This window comes from Protopterus annectens, chromosome 11.part0 (assembly GCF_019279795.1).
Source record: "Protopterus annectens isolate FY-2018-M chromosome 11.part0, PAN1.0, whole genome shotgun sequence".
In the NCBI taxonomy this organism is placed as follows: domain Eukaryota; kingdom Metazoa; phylum Chordata; order Ceratodontiformes; family Protopteridae; genus Protopterus; species Protopterus annectens.
Window position 1 is genome coordinate 1,355,981,283 of NC_056745.1, and position 19,976 is coordinate 1,356,001,258.

General features: G+C 40.3%; 1 protein-coding gene across 1 annotated transcript in view; it reads left to right on the plus strand.

The window, feature by feature from the left end:
- MKLN1 (muskelin 1) overlaps positions 1–19,976 on the plus strand; it is a 1,607,387-nt gene that overhangs the window by 1,232,451 nt on the left and 354,960 nt on the right. The window contains exon 13 of the mRNA XM_044087317.1: positions 4,869–4,983. Within this exon, the coding sequence (XP_043943252.1) occupies positions 4,869–4,983 (115 nt within the window). The remainder of the gene's footprint in view (positions 1–4,868; positions 4,984–19,976) is intronic.

A 19,976-nucleotide genomic window follows, 5' to 3' on the forward strand; every position in this document is an offset into this window, starting at 1 on the left:
CATTATCAGTTCTCTGTTTTGCTGTTTAGTTTTTCTGCATTTCCAAGGGTGTTTTCCAAGTGTCTGGCTCCTGAGGTGACCTTCTAAAGTCTTCAGGGAATTCAAATATTCCTTTATTTAGATAAAATTCTAATTTAAGCCCCTCTCAGCAGCTCCTGCTTTAAAATCTGTGCTTCTGTGCAATGTGAGGTTCACTCTAAATCTCAAAAGGTCTGTGTTTGACTCCCTGTAAGGACCAGGTGTTTTGGGGTTGCAAGATTCAGACCATCCCAGTGTTAGCTTGCCCTTCTGCCTCCCAAGGGTCCTCTCTTTGCTCATTTCCGGTCTCCTCTTCCTATTCCAGTCCTTCCTGCAAGGGAAATCCTGCAGTGCATGGCCTCTTCCATTCCCGCTATTCCTTTGGCCAAACTCCATGGGATGAAATTTCAGCAGTATCTCAAGACTGTTTGGCTCCAGCACTGCCACCCTCTGGAGTATCCGGCCCCTCTCTTATCTTGTCGCAAGCTCTGGCTTCTCTGGTGGATTCATCAGATTTCCCTAAATCCATGTCTGCCTTTTCAGGTTCTTCTCCCTGCTCAGGAGCTGTACATGGATGCTTCTGATCACAGTTTTTGAGGATCCTCCAGCAACCTGAAAGCTCAGGGTCTTTGGTCTCCAACAGCTGACAGACAATATCAACATAGAGATGAAGGCTGTACTCCTAACTCTCCAGGCTTTTCACTCCTTTTGGGTTCCAGGTCCTCTGAAATTTTTATAGACAATGCCACAGTCATGTGGTACATCAACAAGCAAGGGGCACACAAAATTACCTTTTTTGCAGGCTGACTTTTCAGACTTGGGATTTTGTAGTCTATCATCACCTGGTTCTTCAGATAGTTTATTTCCTGTCAGACCAAAATCTACTGGCAGACATGTCAAGCAGATTCAGGACAAACCCTCACAAGTTGATGCTTCATAGGGAAGTGTTTCTGGACATTGTACATTGGTGGGGGTACTGCTCATGTAGATCTTTTTGCCTCCCCTCTGAACAGACAACTTTCTCAGTTCTGTCCCAGAGCCAAGTCCTCTGGATTGGAAAGTGGATGCCATGTCTTTTTCTTGGAAGGGGGTGTTTCTGTATTCCTGTCCTCCTCTTCCTGTACTACCACAGGTCCTGGGCAAGATCTTGTGTGAGACACAGTAAATCTTGCTGTTGACTCCTTTTTGGCCCACACAACATTGGTTCCCCCCTTATATTTCACCTGGCCAGGGGTAATCATCACAAGTTACCTCACAAGATGGATCTTCCTACAAAAACAAGAGATGTCTCATTTACCCTTAACTTTTCCACACTTCAAGTGACACTTTGGTGATAGTGTTTTGATTCATTTCAGGCACCAGTTTTCTGAGGATGTGCTTCGGGTTTTTCAGGAAGCCAGGAAACCCACTACTGGACAATCCTATGTGACTAATGGAAGACATTTTCTAATTGGTGCCTTAAGCAGACCTGAACCCTTTTTCTGTTGGAGGCCCAATGGTCTTTTCTTATTTATGTGATTTGCTCATTTGTGGTTTGGCATGTTAACTCACTCAAGCCTAAAACACCGTTTTTGCATACTTTAGCTCACACCCATACCTCTTTATGGTGTCCAGAACCGAGTGGCATACCAGCTAATAGGTGGTATTAGAAAGGGCAAGGAAAAGATACTGAGCTTGTTAATCTAGGATGCCCTGCAGTGGAAAAAATTAATCTTTGTTTGCCATTTATAATAATGTCTTCATATTTTCATGACCGTGAGACTTGCACTTTATTGAGGTGTGTGGTGTGAAACACCAATGTGGGAGAAAGGACGCTTAATTGAAAATGCTGGTTTATCACATTATACTGGAAATAGTGTGAGTTTGTTAGTAATTATGAAAATAAGCAGTATTTCCGTATGTACTTCAAACAACTAGCGATGTACAAACTGTTGCTCGACATTAGGTGAAACCTTAGATGATGTTGAAGAGAATTGTCTTTAATATTTGCATTGTTAGGGTGCCATTTTGAGAGATCGCCAGTATTATTTGTATTGGTAATTATACAATTAAACATATGCTTTCATATTTCTATAAATATCTCAAACTTGCACTTGTAGAGGAATTTCTTGTCATATGAAAGCTTATATCTGGCTAACAAAAATGTTCTAACAATATGTCTTGGTTGTATAGTTTTCAAGATATGACAATTTGTGAAAGTTTAGAAAAATATAATTTGGGGGTTGTCTGCATTATAATATATTACAGTATGGTAAAGACTATGAATGCATTGGCAATTGTTACAGTAAAGAATACTTCTTACTGATAACACTTATAGTTTTGATAGTTTTTACTGTTACAAAACATTTAGATTTGCTTAGCTTATGCTTTTTCAGTTTATTTTTCAGAAAATGCTCAGGAATGCAACGTGTGTGAATGCTGCTATAGAGGTATGATATTCCACACCACTTAGGTCTTTATGACTTAAAGTTCAAACTTTGTCAGCCATTTCTGCATGCCTGCCTCTAAATCTGCCTTTGGCTTCTAAACGGCATCTGTCATGTCAAGCCTCCAAGAAAGCCTATTCCTCCTCCTTGGGACTTTAATGGTGTTCTTGAAAAATTGATGGTCTCCTTTTGAGCTTGCTTTTTCCTCTTCCCTGCAGCATTGTACTTGTAAGAGCCACTGGCAATACAGTCTTCTATCTGCCAAGAGGGTTTATGAACTTCAAGCACTCATGGCAGTTCCTCTGTTTTTTTGGTTTTATGCCCAAGTTGGTTAATTATTTGTCCTTGAATCAGCCCATTCATCTTCCTTCTGTTTTTTCCCTTCTCCACAGACGTCTAATGAGAGGGTCTTTCACACCTTGGATTTACATAGCTCAGATATTACTTGGATAAGGCAAAATATATTAACAAATCTGAGCAACTTTGTTTCCCTTCACACTAGGAAATTGGGTTTGACAGTGTCTAAGTAACCTATCTCCTCTTGGATTTGTATGCAATTTCGTCTTGATATTCTTTTCAAGGCAAGCAGGTAGGCTCTTCTGTTCATGCTCAATCTACTGGAGCAGTGGCCTCCTCTGGTGCTTGTTTCAAGAGTCTGGATACTAGATCCATCTTCGAAGCTGCTACTTTGTCTTCTGTTCACATCTTTACAAAACATTACAAGTTGGATGTCATTTCCAGGACTACGCCAGGATTTGCCATGGCCATCCTTCATGGATTTGTGGAGGGCTGCTTTTTGCCTTCCTCATCTCATACATTCCAGTAGCTTTTGTACTCTCTGAAGAGTAAAGAATACTGCAACAGTAATAAGCCAGGACATAGTACACTTGTGTACGATCTTACCATAACAGTAGATATCCTACTTCTCACTGTCACAGGATTTTGTCCCTCCCATCTGCCTCCTATTTCTGTTTGCTTTCTTTCTGGTCTAGGGGTTTTTCTTCCCTCCCACCTTCCTTCCTTCCTTCCTTTTCTCATCTGTATTCCGTTCCTGAATGTGGATGTTGCTTTTTCCGCAGTTGTTCTGGTTCTCCTGGGGGCACTTCAGTTCTGAGGTTTACGCATCCCGTATGTCATATATGTACCTTACGCCTCTCACATAGGACATATATCTGATGTACGATGCCTGGAAGGTATAAAGGATTTGGTGTACTGGCCAGTCGTTCGGCTATCTTTTGTAGGATGATATTAGAGTAAAATACTGAAAGTAATCCAACAGTGAGGAGGACATCTGCTTTTATGGTAAAATCTTGCACAGCTATACTGTAGTAGGTCATATAAAATATTGCATGATAACTTTAAGAATTGATCAGAAGATATTAGAAAAGATTAGGAAGCGGGACTGGTAAAGCAGTTTATAAAGGAACAATGGAATGACATATCTATGGCTTCCAAGTACGCAACAAAATCTAGGTTTAGCGTTTTTGTTTGGAAGTGTTGTAGGTATTTTTACACCCTAAGCAGACATCAGAGTTTGTTCTCTTGGAGACTGCAAATACTGGTGGTGTGATGGGAAAGAGAGAGAGAGAACTGGGAAAATGTTTTTGGGGGAGTGCTATGAGGCTGACAAATTTAAGAACTTCCCTATAGAGTACTCTGTCAGAAATAATGGGGGAGCTGAGTCTTTTGAGCTGGGACACAGGGTTTGAATTGCCTAGACATACTGATGCATTATTAAATTTAATGCTGTTGGCTGCAAAAAAGGCATTTACTCGAAAATGGAAACCAAAATCTAAATCAGTTGAAAACGAAGTATTGAAAATTTGTAAAGAGGTAAAAGATCTGGAAGAGGGAACATTAGAAAATGGAAGGAGGCAATTACATAGAAATGGAATTTGTGGGAGCAGTACATGCAGAGTAGTATTCAGAAAGAGGGGGAGTGAGATTTAGGGGAGGTCAGGAATTGAGCAATTTATGTAATGGAGTGAATGATAGCTGTTATAAAGAAAGAAAAACATGTGCAACCTATAATGCGTGACAGAATGTTAATATGATTTGTTTACTGTTCTCTTAATGTGTGTGTGCTTGTTTCTTAAGTGACAGCTTAATAAAGTTGTTTTAAAAAATCTATGTGAGGAAGGTTTGATAGCTGACAAACACTGGAGGGAACTGGGAGAGATGAAAGAAAAAAAAAGATGGTTGTCAGCTCATCATTCTCCACCCCCACCCCACCCCCCCAGCTCTGACTGGCCGACATTAACCAGCACTAAAATAAAATAGACACCCTTTCCTTACATCAGTGAACTGGCATCATGCACTGTTTTTTAAAGCTGCAGGTACGACTGAATAAAACTTTATTTTCAAGGAAGCAGTGCTTTTTAACAGTGTGCTTACTCTGATATTTTTTTGTGTGTCTGTTAATAGGTCCTGTGTATACAAGAATGACCAGTCTTTGAATGAAAACCCTAGCAAAAGCCTTCAGGAGGAGGAACCATGTCCAAGATTTGCACATCAATTAGTATATGATGAACTACACAAGGTACAAAAATATTAAAGCTTTGTCATTTATGTTTCATTGTTAATTAGTTGTGCTCACCATCCCTTGCACATACCCAGTTTGTCAGCACAGATTCTACATTTCACATGGCAAATTACTTTTATGTTTGTTTTACTTGTATATCCATTTGTCCAGGTGATTGAACTCGACAGACCACTTTAGCCTTGACCCAGGCTGCATAAGTAGTATGTAAAAGGATAAATAATGAGTTTTATTTATTAAGTACGTAGGGTTACCATAATTGTTTGTATGTAAAAGAGGACGAAAAATTATGTGCTGCTACCAGTTAGGGTTGAAGAACAACAAAAAAAGTCTGTGTTTGGGGATTTTTGATTGGCCCATATGCCGGTATACGAGCCAATCAAAACCTCGAACAGTGGACCCTCTTCTGTTCAATGCGGAACATCAAACAGTTCTGCATTGAACAGAGCTCCACTTTTTGATTGGCTCGTATACCGGTATATGAGCCAGTCAAAACCACGCACAGCGGACCCTCTTCTGTTCAATGCGGAACATCAAGCAGTTCCGCATTGAACAGAGCTCTGCTTTTTGATTGGCTCGTATACCGGTATACGAGCCAATCAAAAACGCGCACGGCGGACCCTCTTCTGTTCAGTGCGGAACATCAAGCTTTTCTGCATTGAACAGAGCTCCGCTTTTTGATTGGCTTGTATACCGGTATATGAGCCAATCAAAAAAAAAAAAACAAAGCGGAGAAAAGACTCCGAAATAGGGATGTCTGTTTTTTGAAAATTCTGCGATTTGTCCAGGTTTTAAAACCCGGACAAATCACAGAATTTTCAAAAACCACCCGGACAGGAGCCCAAAAAAGAGGACGTGTCCGGGGAAACCTAGACATATGGTAACCGTAGGTGGATGGTCTTTTTCAAACTCTGCCCAGGAAGATTGCCTGATTAAGTGACACTCAGATCTCACTAGGCAAGTGGAGGCTGAAGAATTTCAAACCTAGACTATAAGATGAAGCTAATTAAAAGATTATAGCCTTAGCCCTCTGTGCTGATTGGCAGACAGTAATTCAAGATAGTTGATGTTTGTTAGAATCAGATAGAGGCCTTTGACTCCTGATTGTTGACATTTGTTGGAATGTTTGAACATTTTTAAATTCTAGTTTTTCACAGGTTTCCCACTTAGCAGTATGATTTTTGTAACCATTTTAATTTTCTTCCTGTGGGTCATTGTTAGTCAGCTTGAAGGATCTCTGCCACAGGCAGAGTTTGGATATTCCAGCCAGTCTTCCAGAGCTGAACTGCTTTCCCTCATTGGCAGGGCTGACACCTTCCCTCACATACCTGTAATCTCTCTCTGTAAAGGTTGTTTCAGCCCCTGCCATCTTTATCTTTCTGCATTTGATGTGCATGTTGATTGAAAAGGTGAATTTCAGCAGTCTGTTGTCACGCTAGGCCTGTGCTTCCTGTTTGGGCTGACAAGATCCCCATTAGGGACTGCTTTTGACCTTTTTATTGAAGAATTACTGTTAGTCTTTTGTATTGTTTATTGTGCAGTTAACCAACATATACTGGGCTGAATGGTATGTCCACCCAGAGAAAGATGTCTGTGTGCACCTATACAAGACACTTAACCTTACAAGGATTTTCTTGCTCACTGTGTTATACTGCTTTGGGCACAACCTTGATGTGGGCACCTCTAGTGTTGTCAGGTTAATAAGAAAGGAGGTTAGCCCTTCAATTTTACCAGGACAAAAAGAGGCTTTTAACTGTCACTAGACAAGCCACCATATCTGCTGAACAGCAGCATCAGACTTCTAGATCTGCCCATCACCACTACCACCGGAAAATAAATATTTATAGATCGATATATTGAGAAACAGAAGAGAGGTGGAGCCAAAGGAGGTGAAGTTTTGATATATATTAAAGACACACACACCTCCAGACTGGTCAAACAGTATGACGCACAGGAGACACTCCAGATGCAGTTATCCGTTGACAAGAGCCCTATTCAAATTATAGCTAGGTACAGGCCCCCAAATTTGACTCAAGATGCGCACTCTACCTATCTGGACCACTTCAAATCTGTCAAGATTCAACCCTTTACCCTGATCGTGGGTGACTTTAATTACCCAACCATAGATTGGAAAAACTACTCGTGCCAGAACACAAATGCCCAGAGATTCCTCAATTTTATCAAGGCAAATGCCTTGGAACAGCTAACCGATACCCCCATGAGAGGTGATAATATCTTGGACTTGGTATTAACCAACATGAGTAACCACTGCAGCACCCCTACAGTATCATCCTTCCTGGTAAGATCCGACCATAAAGCAGTCACTTACGAAGTCACCGTCTCCCCTGACCCCCCCCCCTCTAGCTAGGGTCAAAGAAAAAAACTTCTCCAAAGCTGATTATAACCTCATGAAGGCTTTTATAAACAGCTTCACAACCCCCTCCCCCACTATAGGAACTGGCACCAATGTCCAAATGTACACCAAAGTATTATACGAGCATTTGTATAGATGCATGGAATCAGGAATACCTGATGGAACAAAATCATCCTCCACAAGGAAGAGTAAACCTGTCTGGTGGACATCTGCAATAAATAAAGTATATAACCAAAGGAAAAAATTGCTGTCCAGGACCAAGAAGGAGCAGGTGTCCAATTGGAAGCAATCTCTCCTTGGCCTGAACAAGCAAATAAGAGCACCAGTGAAATCCTCTAAAGCCAACTTTGAGCCCAAATTGGCCACATGTAGTAGAGACAGTCATAAGGCCTTCTTCACATATGTCCGCAGTCTCAAAGGAAGCACCCAGATCTGTTCAGAACTGGTGGTCAAATACACCACATACACAAATGCTGTAGATATAGCCAATCTACTGGCTGACAGATTCAGTGAAAACTTCTCCCCTCTGCCCCCCCCCATCAGTAAATCAGGACATCCCCAGTACCTGCCCTCCACCCCTTATCTCTAGGGAACAGGTCATCACTGCCCTCTCAAAGGCAAAAAATACAGCCTCCATGGGACCCGATAACACCCCAGGCTGCATCCTACATAAACTCAGGCATGAACTTGCAGCACCATTAGGCACCCTATTCAACCAAAGCCCGAGTACTGGCTTTGTCCCAGCCGAGTGGAGGACAGGCACTGTCATCCCTTTAACACAAAGGTGGAGCATCCACCAATCCAGGAAATTATAGACCCATCAGCCTAACAAGCCTGATCTGCAAAGCCATGGAACAGATTATTATGGACCTCATTAACAGGGACATTGGCAACCTCCAAACACTCGATCCCACACAGTTTGGCTTTGTCAAAGGGAGGTCATGTCTGTTAAATCTGGTCAACTTCTTTGAGACAGTCACCAAAGTCATGGACGAAGGGAAGATGGTGCACACCACCCACCTTGACCTGGCCAAAGCCTTCAACACTGTTCCCCCACTCTGGCATAGTACATAAACTCTCGCAATTAGGCATCAATCCATATGGTACCAGATGGGTAGCAAACTGGCTCACTGATAGAACCCACCTAATTAAAATAAGGGAAGCCACCTCAAGCAGTAGGCCCGTAATGAGCAGCGTACCCCAGGGATCAGTCTTGGGGCTTCTGTTATTCGGGATCTACTTCTGTGAGGTGCAGGCCAAAACCAGTGGGCTATGGCTGACCAAGTTTGCAAATGACTGCAAGCTGGGCACAGTCATCAATTCCCTAACTGATGTGGATGTCCTCACCCAAACAAATGACTGGTGCCTGAAACATGGCCTCAAGTTGAATGCCAAAAAATGCATCATCATCTCCTTTGGGGAGAGTGACGTCCCCACATATTGTCACATTAATAACAGCTTTCTAAGTGCAGAATCAGTAGTGAGTGATTTGGGCACCTAGGTTGAAAGTAACCTGACATTTGACCACCATGTTTCTTCCATTTTACGGAAAGCTTTCTACATGGCCCACCTCATAAGTAAGGGTATCTCATCCAGGGACAAAGAGGTCATAAGATCCCTGTATTCTTCCCTTATAAGGCCAATTATTGAGTACAACACCCCCTTCGGCATGTAACTTGCAAAGCACATGCAGCAGCTGTAGAGACCACAGAGGTTCCTCACCAGAAGAATCCAGGGACTCAAGCACCTACCCTACACAGATAGGCTAAAGCCGTGTGCCTCTACTCAGTTTCATACAGACTCCTCAGAGGTGACCTCTGTCTGGCATACAAAGCAATCTGAAACCACACCTTGATGGGACTGCTGCATATCAGCAAGTTGAGCTCCACTGGAGCAAACCCATACGTGTGACCTCAACCTGGTCTGTGGTATCAATAGGACTTGTTGGTGGGGCAGATTTGTGTCCCAGAGACTCCCCCATCTGTGGAATAGACTTCCTCTCCACTTCAAGCAGAGTACCTCATTATCCTTTTTTAAGTGCAGCCTGGATAACTGGATGGGAAACAGGAAATACACTCCTGAGATTCCACCTGTGTCCCTGCTGGACAGGAGCTCTGGGTGCTGACTTATCTAAACATGGGCTAAATTCTTGGATAGGCTTATATAAGGGCATCAGGGCCAATAGCCTACTAACCTATTATGATCCTATAAGAGGGCCCACAAAGGCAAGGTTCAGGAGACCATTGTGCTGCTAGGTTTGTCCAATCTTCTTAGGTTTGATGGAGTTGGCTCTGTGGAGATACTTTTGCTAGTCCCCTGACTTGACACTTGTGTTAGTACTGAAGTATCTGTCATTTCATCTTTGGAGACCATAATGCTTTCAGCTCATCCCATGTACTCTGACTGATGAAGCAAGTCAGTTGCTGGGTTTCAGGGATCTGAACTTGAAGTATGTGCTATGGTTATGGAAATAGAGGGCAGTATTCCCACACTAGTAATAAAAGAAGATGCCCACAGCTTTGAGGTGCAGCAAAGAGATGTCCCACCCCTCATGAGTGCATAAAATTTACTGTGGTAGGCTGTTCATTTAAGACTTGTATATAGTCTGCAGATGTCCACCATTTTCATCCCCTGCTTTGTGACAGGCCCTTCCCAAGCTCCCCCCACAAGATTAATTTAGACTAGCACAGGCATTCCTACATTTTATTCAGAGTCTGCAATTAAAATCCAGACCACAAAATTGCATCTGGAGTCCTATAAAAAATAGTGAGTTGAACCCTCAGTCTCAAGAGGATTTCCTGCTTTTCATTTTCAGAGGATTAGGATGAATTGAACAACCAAGTTCTAGCTTTCCTCACCCTTTAGGTGTGATGCAGACAATGAAGGCACCTTCTCCTCTGGTCCCCCTGGAGGATTTCTTATTTAGAGAGATATTAGCAAAAGATCGTATTAAATGGCAAAACAAAGTAGTGGCATCATCCCAGGAAAGCTATATAGACCTTCTAAGACTGAACTCTTCTACGCCACTGACTATTCATCAGGCATTGTAAGCCCTGCAAGGATGCCTTTGAAGCTGCATCCTTGGATCCAGCTTCTCATCCTCCTGCTCCTCATGGGCCCAGCTATTTTTGTATATTCACGGAATGTGATCATTTCCATTATAAAAATTCATAAAGGTGCTTGATGAGTCCTATTGCAAAACTCTCTTCTTAATAACTGGAGGAATAAGATCCTTATCCACTTAGGGAAGAGAGTGTATATGTTGAATAAACTAGCCTACAGAGCACTGAAGTGTCAGACCCACATAATCAGGGTAAAGCACTAAAGCGAAGATAAAAGGAGCCACAAGTGAAACTGCGAAGGGTAAAGTTATGGATAAGGTCCACAGCACCATGGAATTGAAGAGGCATGCTGCTGATGCACCCTCTAGGACTGCTCTGACAGAGTCTGTTATGTAGGCTCTGCCTGAAGATGTCAAGTCACATCTTTTCAGTGTTTGTCTTTGGGGCCCCATCTCAAGAAGTTTTGAATAAGCTGGAAATGAATGAGAAGACTGTAGAATCAGTGTGGCAACTATTCCTCCCCCTATTCCCAAGTACAGTTGGAATTTTCTTACTAAACAATTGCCTTACTACCTATGTCAAGGGAAGTGGAAATGGCCAAAATGAGAAAAACTGCCAGTGAGAGAGAGTGAGGGAGGAAAAGTCAGGCTAATTAAAAAGAGAGAGATCTGGGGGCACTCAAGGCCAAAGCCACCCTAAAGAGTGACATTAACTGCATATCACTTCTTCTCCCTATCCAGAAACTTCACCATTGTCTTCCATACCCCATCTGCTTGCCCCACAGAAGTTGAGGTTCTGTCTGACACTGCCAGAATCTAAAATGTTCCTTTCCAAAAGTTTTTTCAAATTATGTATCTCAAAATGTAATATAGAACTATTTTCACTAATGATAATTACTTTTTAACTTTTATTTCTCCTCTTAAGCAGTATTTTCTTCAAACTGTCACTGTTGCTATGCTACCATTTTTAACACATCCTCTGGCCATTACTTAAAATCCTCAAAATATTGCCATTTGAATTCATCAGAGTCCTGTATGTTTTTGTACTGGAGCCAGGGTCTTTTTTTTTTGCATATTTATGGCTGGATTTTCCAACCATGCTTCTGTTTTTCTTGGGTTATTTTTACCACTGCCAATTTTCTTTCACGACATATAGGTTCTGACCTTGATTTCCGTTTCCATGATTGCTTTCTTATCTGCTGTCAGGATTAAACTCAACTCATTTTTGGTACTTAGTTTGACTAGAACATTTTCTTTTGTTAACTAAAATTGCCCCCCCCCCCCCAAATCAAGTAATTTGTAATGTATTTTTAAACTGTGGTCCTAATTCCCTATTCTTTATCCCCCCACATACATTTCCAACATTTGAGTATTTGACTGGGGAAATGTGTTCTGCAACCTGCTCCATATATAAAACGTCTGTGCAAAAATTCCAAAGCAAAGATGCTGAATTTTTCTCGATTTTGTAAAATATTTTATTGTCAGACAAGACATACTTCAGGACACATATCCCTGTGCATATGCACTGATAATCTTCTCTCCCATTTTTTCCCTTTCTTGAATTGCCTTAATATATATTTACTGTTTAAACTTTTCAATCTAGTTTTATTTGTTTCTGGATTCTAAAAAATCTTTGTTAATGCTTTTAGATTTGAGATCCCTTTTCTTTTTGCTGTGACCTAGATTAACTTTGTACATCCATGTACAACAATCTGTTCTCTGTGCATAATCCCAAGTAATTTGATCTTTTCCCTATTATAAATTCCTAAAACTTCATTTCACTATTATGCCTTCCCTTCACGTCTTTAGCACCTAATCAGACTCCTCTTATTTGAGTTCCTTGCCTTTTTGATATTAACACTGTCTTCCATCCACTCAATTTCTTCTCCCAAATAAATGTTTAATAAATTTTACTTGGTAAAGTTTTACTGTCATCTCTGTCTTGTATATCAGCCAAAAAGTTAATTGTTTGGAGCCTTAAGGTGTTGTCTCTTACTTAAAAGCCATTTCCTTCCATTTAGCCCTATATTCGTTAAGCTACAGTAAGTAAAGCTACTTATAATGAATTGCCTTATAATACTTGTGAAGATCTGGCATCCCTAATACTCCAGAGTGGATTGGTTTCACTATTTTTTCTTAGTAAACTCTAGTTCTTTTATTATCCCATGCAAACTCCTGTAGCTGCTTTTTGATTACCTCCAAATATTTTCCCATAGACTATCCAGAAGTGCGTGCCCTAAACACAATGTTAGAGGGACTGAGAATATTTACACTCCTGGAGCCTAGGCCATCACCATCAATGTCCATTTTTTTAATATGCCTAGAAATTTTGCTTTAACATCCTCTTCCCAGGATTTCTTAACAGCTTGATATACATACTGTACCAGTCAGTTATGCTCCCAAGTACCTTATCTTAGTATGGTCCCATGAAAAAGGATAAGATTATACCAAAATATTTATAAGGTGATAATTCAGTGTAGGGGCTTATTCTTTGTTTTACTCGCTTTGTAAGCAAACTCTGGAAACTCTGAGATTCATTCAGAATGTAAAAGTGAGCAGAGACCTTTTATTCAAGTGTTAGTGAGTAAATTAAAACATAATCAGCAAAGAGTGCAATTCTGATTTGCAGTTCAGGCAGTGTCTCCCTATGTCTGGAGAGTCTAATCTGAAAAAACAGGTGACTCCAAATAGAGGTCAAACAGCTATGGGAACAGTCTGCACCTCCAATGTGCTCATCTTTCCACCCAAAAGGTTTGTGACAGCTTCCCTCTAGCTTTACCTGTGCTGAAGAGCCTTCCAAATGCAAATTGACCCCAACCAGGTTAGTGGTGATCTTAGGGAACCGTGCTAGTTACCACAAGGAAACAAATGCTTCTGCCTCAGGACAAAATAGAATTTCTTGTTGCATTCTAATGGAACACAGTTAATGAAGGACTCTTTCTCAACCCAAGAATTCCTGAGAATTCTGTGCTGTGTGGTGTGTGTTGTGGTAATGCTACCCATAGCAAGATTACATATGAGGAAGCTACATTTGTTCTGAAGAACATGTGATAGCAGAGCAGTCGTTAAGGACACCTGTCCCAATCCTGCCTTGCACAATAAAGGACTCTTCCAGCTCAGAGTGATCAAGGGTTGCCTTTCAGGCAGCCTGTTCCTTTCCAAGCTTTTTTTACGGACACCTCACCCACAACTTTGGAGGGGGTTTAAACAAAGGGGTCCTTACAGTTCAGAGCACTTGGAGCTCTAAGGAAAAGAGGAGGCTTATAAATCTGAAGAAAATTACCCGTGATCCTAGCCCTCAAAGCTTTCAAGCAAGGTTGGAAATAAAGTGCTTTGCATCTGATTACAAATGATGCCATAGTCCTGGAACAAGTGGGCACTCATTGGTAATCCTCCCTGTAGGTTTATCATACAGGCTTAGGAAGAAACCTGAAGGCCACTTACTTTGCATCTGAAGAAAATAACCTAGCGGACCAATAAAATAGATGGGTGCTATATAAGGGCACCTTTCAAGCCTTTATTAACAGGATAAGTTTATGAGAGGTAGGTATCTTTGTCTGAGCTGCAGACTGCAGAAATTCTTCTTCAGAACATTAAACAGTCATGGGCAGTGGATGTCTTCTCCCAGAACTAGACAGGCCTGTTTTAATATGCGTTCTTTCCTGTACTGTCTCTGCCAAGGTAATTCAGAAGGTAAAGGAGAAGGGATCAGCAAATAGGAAGGCAGCATTGGCTTTCCCTTTTATGAAAAACGGCAGAGGAAGAAACATTCCTACTTCCCCATTATGTGAATCTCTCAATGCAGTTCAAAGCATCCTTGGTGTACCCAGACCAATCCACACTCAGACTAACACTGTGGAATATATGATCTTAGTACCCTTGGGCACATTTCCAAAAAGGACTTACTTAATGTAATGAGATAATGTGGGAGGACAAGGGCAAGTACATGGAAATCCCACCTAGCCAAATGGAAGAGATTTTCTGTGCTGTGCCAAGGGAGGGACTGAGGTCCAAAAACTGACTTGAATTATTTCTGGTTCTACAATATCCAAGTTGTTTTCTTCTCTGCTCGTGTATGTCTTTGCTAAGGAGTGTCTGTAAACCATGTCAACCTGCTTATCTGTGGAGTCCCTTTTAACATCTGTCTCTCCAGTGAAACATTTTCTTAAAGGCATCCTGCTTTCTGGGTTTCCCTAGGAAAATGTTCACACCAGCCTAGGATCTGAATTTCATCTTAGAGAAAGTAACCCAGCCTCCTTCCTTCCAAGCCAGCAGATGCAGTACCCTTCAGGTGGCTTGCACATATACTTCTCTTATACCATCATGCTATTGTGTGGTTAGGGTTAGCATATGCCATGTGGAGGAAAGATCCTGAGCTTTGGCAGGCTAGTCAGACAGACGAGGCTTTTGCGAAGAAAGTCCCAGTTGTAGGACATGCTACAACATACTGCAACAGTGTTCTTATGAAGAACATCTTGATAATAACCCTGATATGTCAAAGAACACTTTAACTGACTTTTCCCCAAACGATTACTTTAAATAAGCAAACAGTAAACCTGCAAAAACTGTTAAAAATCTGTGATGCAAAAGAGTCAAAACTCTACAGTCTGTGTGTGTGTGTGTGTGTATATATATATATATATATATATATATATATTTCCTAAAATGTCAGCTCCCCTGATTTCTAAGCCTCTGGCCTGTATCTTTAGCCTTTCCCTAAAAGCAGCTTTCGTCACATCCTATTTTAAGCATGCATTTACTACCCTTTGTAAAAAGTAGCACTTGCCCCCACTTCCCATTTTCTACTCTCTGAATTTGAAATCTCATTCAGTTGTAGCATGAAGCCTTGTGCTTCTGAGAGAGTTCTAGTCTTCCAATTTTTTTTTTAGTTATTGCTTTCTTTCTTAGTATTACCAATCTCATTAAGGCTTTCTTTTGATTTTTCATATTGAAGCCCCAGTCATAGCTACTCATAAATATACTCTCTGACAGCTCAGATCAGCAGTTAAATGTCTCCTTGAGCATCTTTTTATAAACCATGCTATAAAACATCAAGTTCCAAGCATGCCCAGAATATATGATCGCAGTTTCTGATTTCCACTTGGTATCTCCAGCTGGTATTAACTACTGTTGGAAACATTTTCTGGAGTCTACATGGGTGTAGCAATACTTAATGATTGCCAAGCAAATATTGTAAAGTTTCTTGGTTTTTTTTTAGCTTGTTAAGAACTAAAATATATTCACACATTCAGTATTTTTTATCAGTTTCACTGTTTTTTCTTGTTAAATCGTGTCTACTGTGCTCTCAAGCTTTTTGGTTGAGCCTTCTAGTGTCTTGGATTCAGTTAATTCTTCTTCTTTCGGCATTTTCCCGGTTAGGGGTCGCCACAGCAGATCACCTGTCCGCTCATGATTGGCAGTGGAGTTTTACGGTGTCGAGTTGCCAGCCCAGCGCCCAACCTTCCACAGAAGGCACACACTTGCACGCACTCACACCTAGGGCCAATTTAGAGTGTCCAATCCACCTACAGCATGTCTTTGGGATGTGGGAGGAAACCGGAGCACCCGGAGGAAACACACGCAACCACAGGGAGGACATGCAGACTCCGCACAGAAGGCACCCCAGCCTAGGATCAAACCAGAGAACCTCTTGCTGTGAGGCGACAACGCTAACCACTGCACCACCGTGGTCACCCGTCTTGGATTCAGTTAATAGTTTAGCTAATTCTTATGAACCCTTAACCACTTTCTATCAGTAATAAAATATCATTTTCCTTTGTCATATTCTACCTTTGCCTCTTCTCTGGTTAATTGAGTTCCTCCTGTCCCAATTTGCTCCCAGTATACAAGATGTCTCTCTTTCTTTTGAATTCTAATGTTGCACTGTTACCTAATTTCTGAGTTTTTATAAATCTTTTAGTACAGTCTCCTGCTTCCATTCAAGTTCCTTATCTGAAAGTATTCCATTGTCTGTTGCTCCAAGCCTGCTTCTCCATTGCTTGATATGCTTATTCATGCTAGGTGTGTCCCTGAAATGCTGAATGGTATTCCCAAAAAGCATCTGTACCAGAATTAGAAGTGATTCTTCGATTTTGGACATATATATCCATCCACAGCACATTTTTCCCATTTTTTCACATGGGGTCAGGGTGTCACTTCAACAGTGACAATCTAGAGGCAAGGTTTATTTATTTGTGTATATATATATATATATATATATATATATATATATGTAGGGTCTATGTTATAAAGTCGAAGCTTTAGGTATTCAAATACCTAAAGCTTGACACCTAAACAGCGAAAGCTGTAAACATCGAATGGCCCCTTCCACGAATTCTTTCATAGGGAAAGAATCCGCTTGGCTGGAGGAAAAAAAAAATTCAAACCCTAATCAAGTGGGGGGCTTTGCCAACCACACCCATCCCTGTGGGGGGCTGTGCCCCGCACGCATACCCCATAATTAAATGTACCAACTTCAGGATCGCTCTACAGTGGAGAAAAGGGCAGATTTCCAATAACGGCCAAGCAAATTCCTTCCCTACGAAAGAATTCACGGAGGTGGCCATTCGATATTTACAGCTTTTGCTGTTTAGGTGTCGATCTTTAGGTATTCGATTACCTGAAGTTTTTATAGACTCATATATACATATACATATATATATATATATATATATATATATATATATATATATATATATATAGATATAGATATATATATATATATATATATATATATATATATATATATATATATATATATACAGATATATAGATATATAGATATATCTATATATGTATAGATATATAGATTTATAGATAGATATATGTATGTGTGTGTGTATGTATGTATATATGTATATGTATATATATATATATATATATATATATATATATATATATATATATATAATATGTGTGTATATACATATGGAAAATCTGGAAGAGGGATAATACCATCCAAGCCAAACAACACTACCAACAGCTTAGGAATCATGCCAAAATACAAACTAAGTTTGATAAACAGAACTACTTTCTTACTGTGCAATCAAAACACTCAAAAAAAATCCTCAAAAGTTCTGGCAAGCTATCAACTCCCTAATTAAACCAGGCAAAACTACTACTCCAGCTCCCAACAATACCATTGACAACATGGACATAGCCTCTCAATTTAGTCACCGCTTTGCAGAATCCCTAATGGCACTATCCAACCAGTTGTCCAAAAACAACCCTCCACATATCCCAGCTAAGTGTCTAGATGACACCCCCCCCCTTACTCTCGCCTGTTCCCACCTCTAAAATTAAAAAACTACTTATGAAATTAAAACCTATTGCCCTTGCAGCTGATAAATCTATCTGCCAGCTTCCTAAAACTAGCTGCAAAGTCATTATCCTGCCCTGTTTCTGTCCTCATAAACCGCTCCATAAAAGAATCCTACATCCCTCAACTGTGGAAAGTAACTTTACATTATTCCTCTTCATAAAGGTGGTAATTCCTTTGACTTCTCTAATTACCGTCCTAAAGCTATTCTGTCTACCTTTCCAAGCTGCTAGAGAAGTGTATTCACTGTCAAGTCATGTATTTCCTGAACACACACAATCTCCTCTCCACCACACAACACGGGTTCCGGCCACACCACAGTACAACTACCGCTCTTCTCTCATTTACCAGTCTAGTAAACCAACATGGAAATGACTATAACTATACATCTGCTATATTTTTGGATCTATCCAAAGCATTTGATCTGGTTTCACACCCCCTACTGTTAGATTCACTAGCATCCCTGTCCTTTGCTCCTTCTGCTACTGACTGGTTCAAGAACTTTCTAGCTGATGATGCCCCTTGCCATTGGACAGATTGTTGCCTATCTCCTCTACTCTCAACCTTCATAGGTGTACCACAAGGCTCAGTACTGGACCCACTTCTCTTTTCTATCTACACTAACAATCTCCATACCTCCACCCAGCATATCACACTCGTACAGTATGCAGATGATTCGACTTTAATCTGCTTAGCACCCTCCCTTTACATTCTTCAACAACAGACCCAGGAATCCTTTAGCTCTGTGGAAAGTTGGATAACAAATATCCAACTCATCCTTAACCCTAATAAAACTCAATTGCTTTTGTTTACCCCCAACAAATCAAAGTCTGCTCCTCTTTCCTTTTCTATTACTTCCAAAAATGGTACTATAATTTCTCCGTCTGTCCATACCAAACTCCTCGGTGGTGAGATTGATAAAAACCTTCAGTTTGATGTCCCTATCTCAAACCATCAAAAAGGCTGACATAAAATGGGCTCATTATACACATACAAAAACTTCCTCCCAGATCAGGCACAGATCACTCTAGCCCAAGCTCATCTTTTGTCCACACTAATGTGTGCTGAACCAATTCTTACCTGTATCAGAAAACTTGACCTTGACAAACTTGAGTCTTGCTATAATCCTGTTGCTAAATTTGCCAACAACGCCACCTTCAGATCCCATCATTGTTTAACTCTAAGGGATTTAAAATTGTTAGAATTTCCTCAACTACTAAATTACCACCAAATGGTTACTGCCTGTAACATTCTGAAGTATCCTGACAAAATCCATCACTAAGTCGACTACTTGCCTACTTTGCAACAATCGTACACTCTGCTATAGTGACAAATCATTTTTATGCATCTGTAGGGCTGACAACACTGCTGAAAAAGCACTATTCTCCCACACTGTTGCTAAAAACTGAAACAACCTCCCTCCATCATTGACCTCTATCCCCACCACCTCCCACTTCAAAAACTCTTTAAAATCACATCTCATAAGCACCTGGCTTTGCCCATGCATAACCTAAAAACACTGCTTATGCTCTGTGTAAAGTTGAAAGGCTTTTTACTTACCTAATGTATATGCTACAGTTGTTTACTTCCAATATTTTCTTTATCCCTTTAATATAGGTACTTCTTTTTGTCATGATGTATGTCATGACTCTCATTGCTAAATGTATTTAGTCTGTTTAACTGTTGAGTTGTATCCTGTGTTTTATATTTCTGTCTTAATAGCTGGATTTTTGCTGTGTGTTATCAGTTTTTACTACTATGTATTAAATTCTAGTATTTCTATTAGTATATGTGGAGCTTTTCTCCCCGGGCCTCCACTGTAAATGGACCAGGTCCAGTCAGACTGTCCCAGTTCACAACTGCAAAATAAATAAATAAATATATATGTATGTGTATATATATATATATATATGTATGTGTGCGTATATATATATATATATATATATATATATATATATATATATATATGTGTGTGTATGTATATATCTGTGTATATATATATATATATATATATATATATATGTGTGTGTGTGTGTGTGTATATGTGTATATATATATATATATATATATATATATATATATATATATATATATATATATGTATGTATGTATTTTTTTTTTGAAATTATTATTGTTGTTCCTGACATTACATGAGATAGAGCCATTTTACTTGTGTGACCTTGTGGTAACCATTCAAACGCGACATTATTAACCCTCCATTTCAACTGGACTCAAGTGTT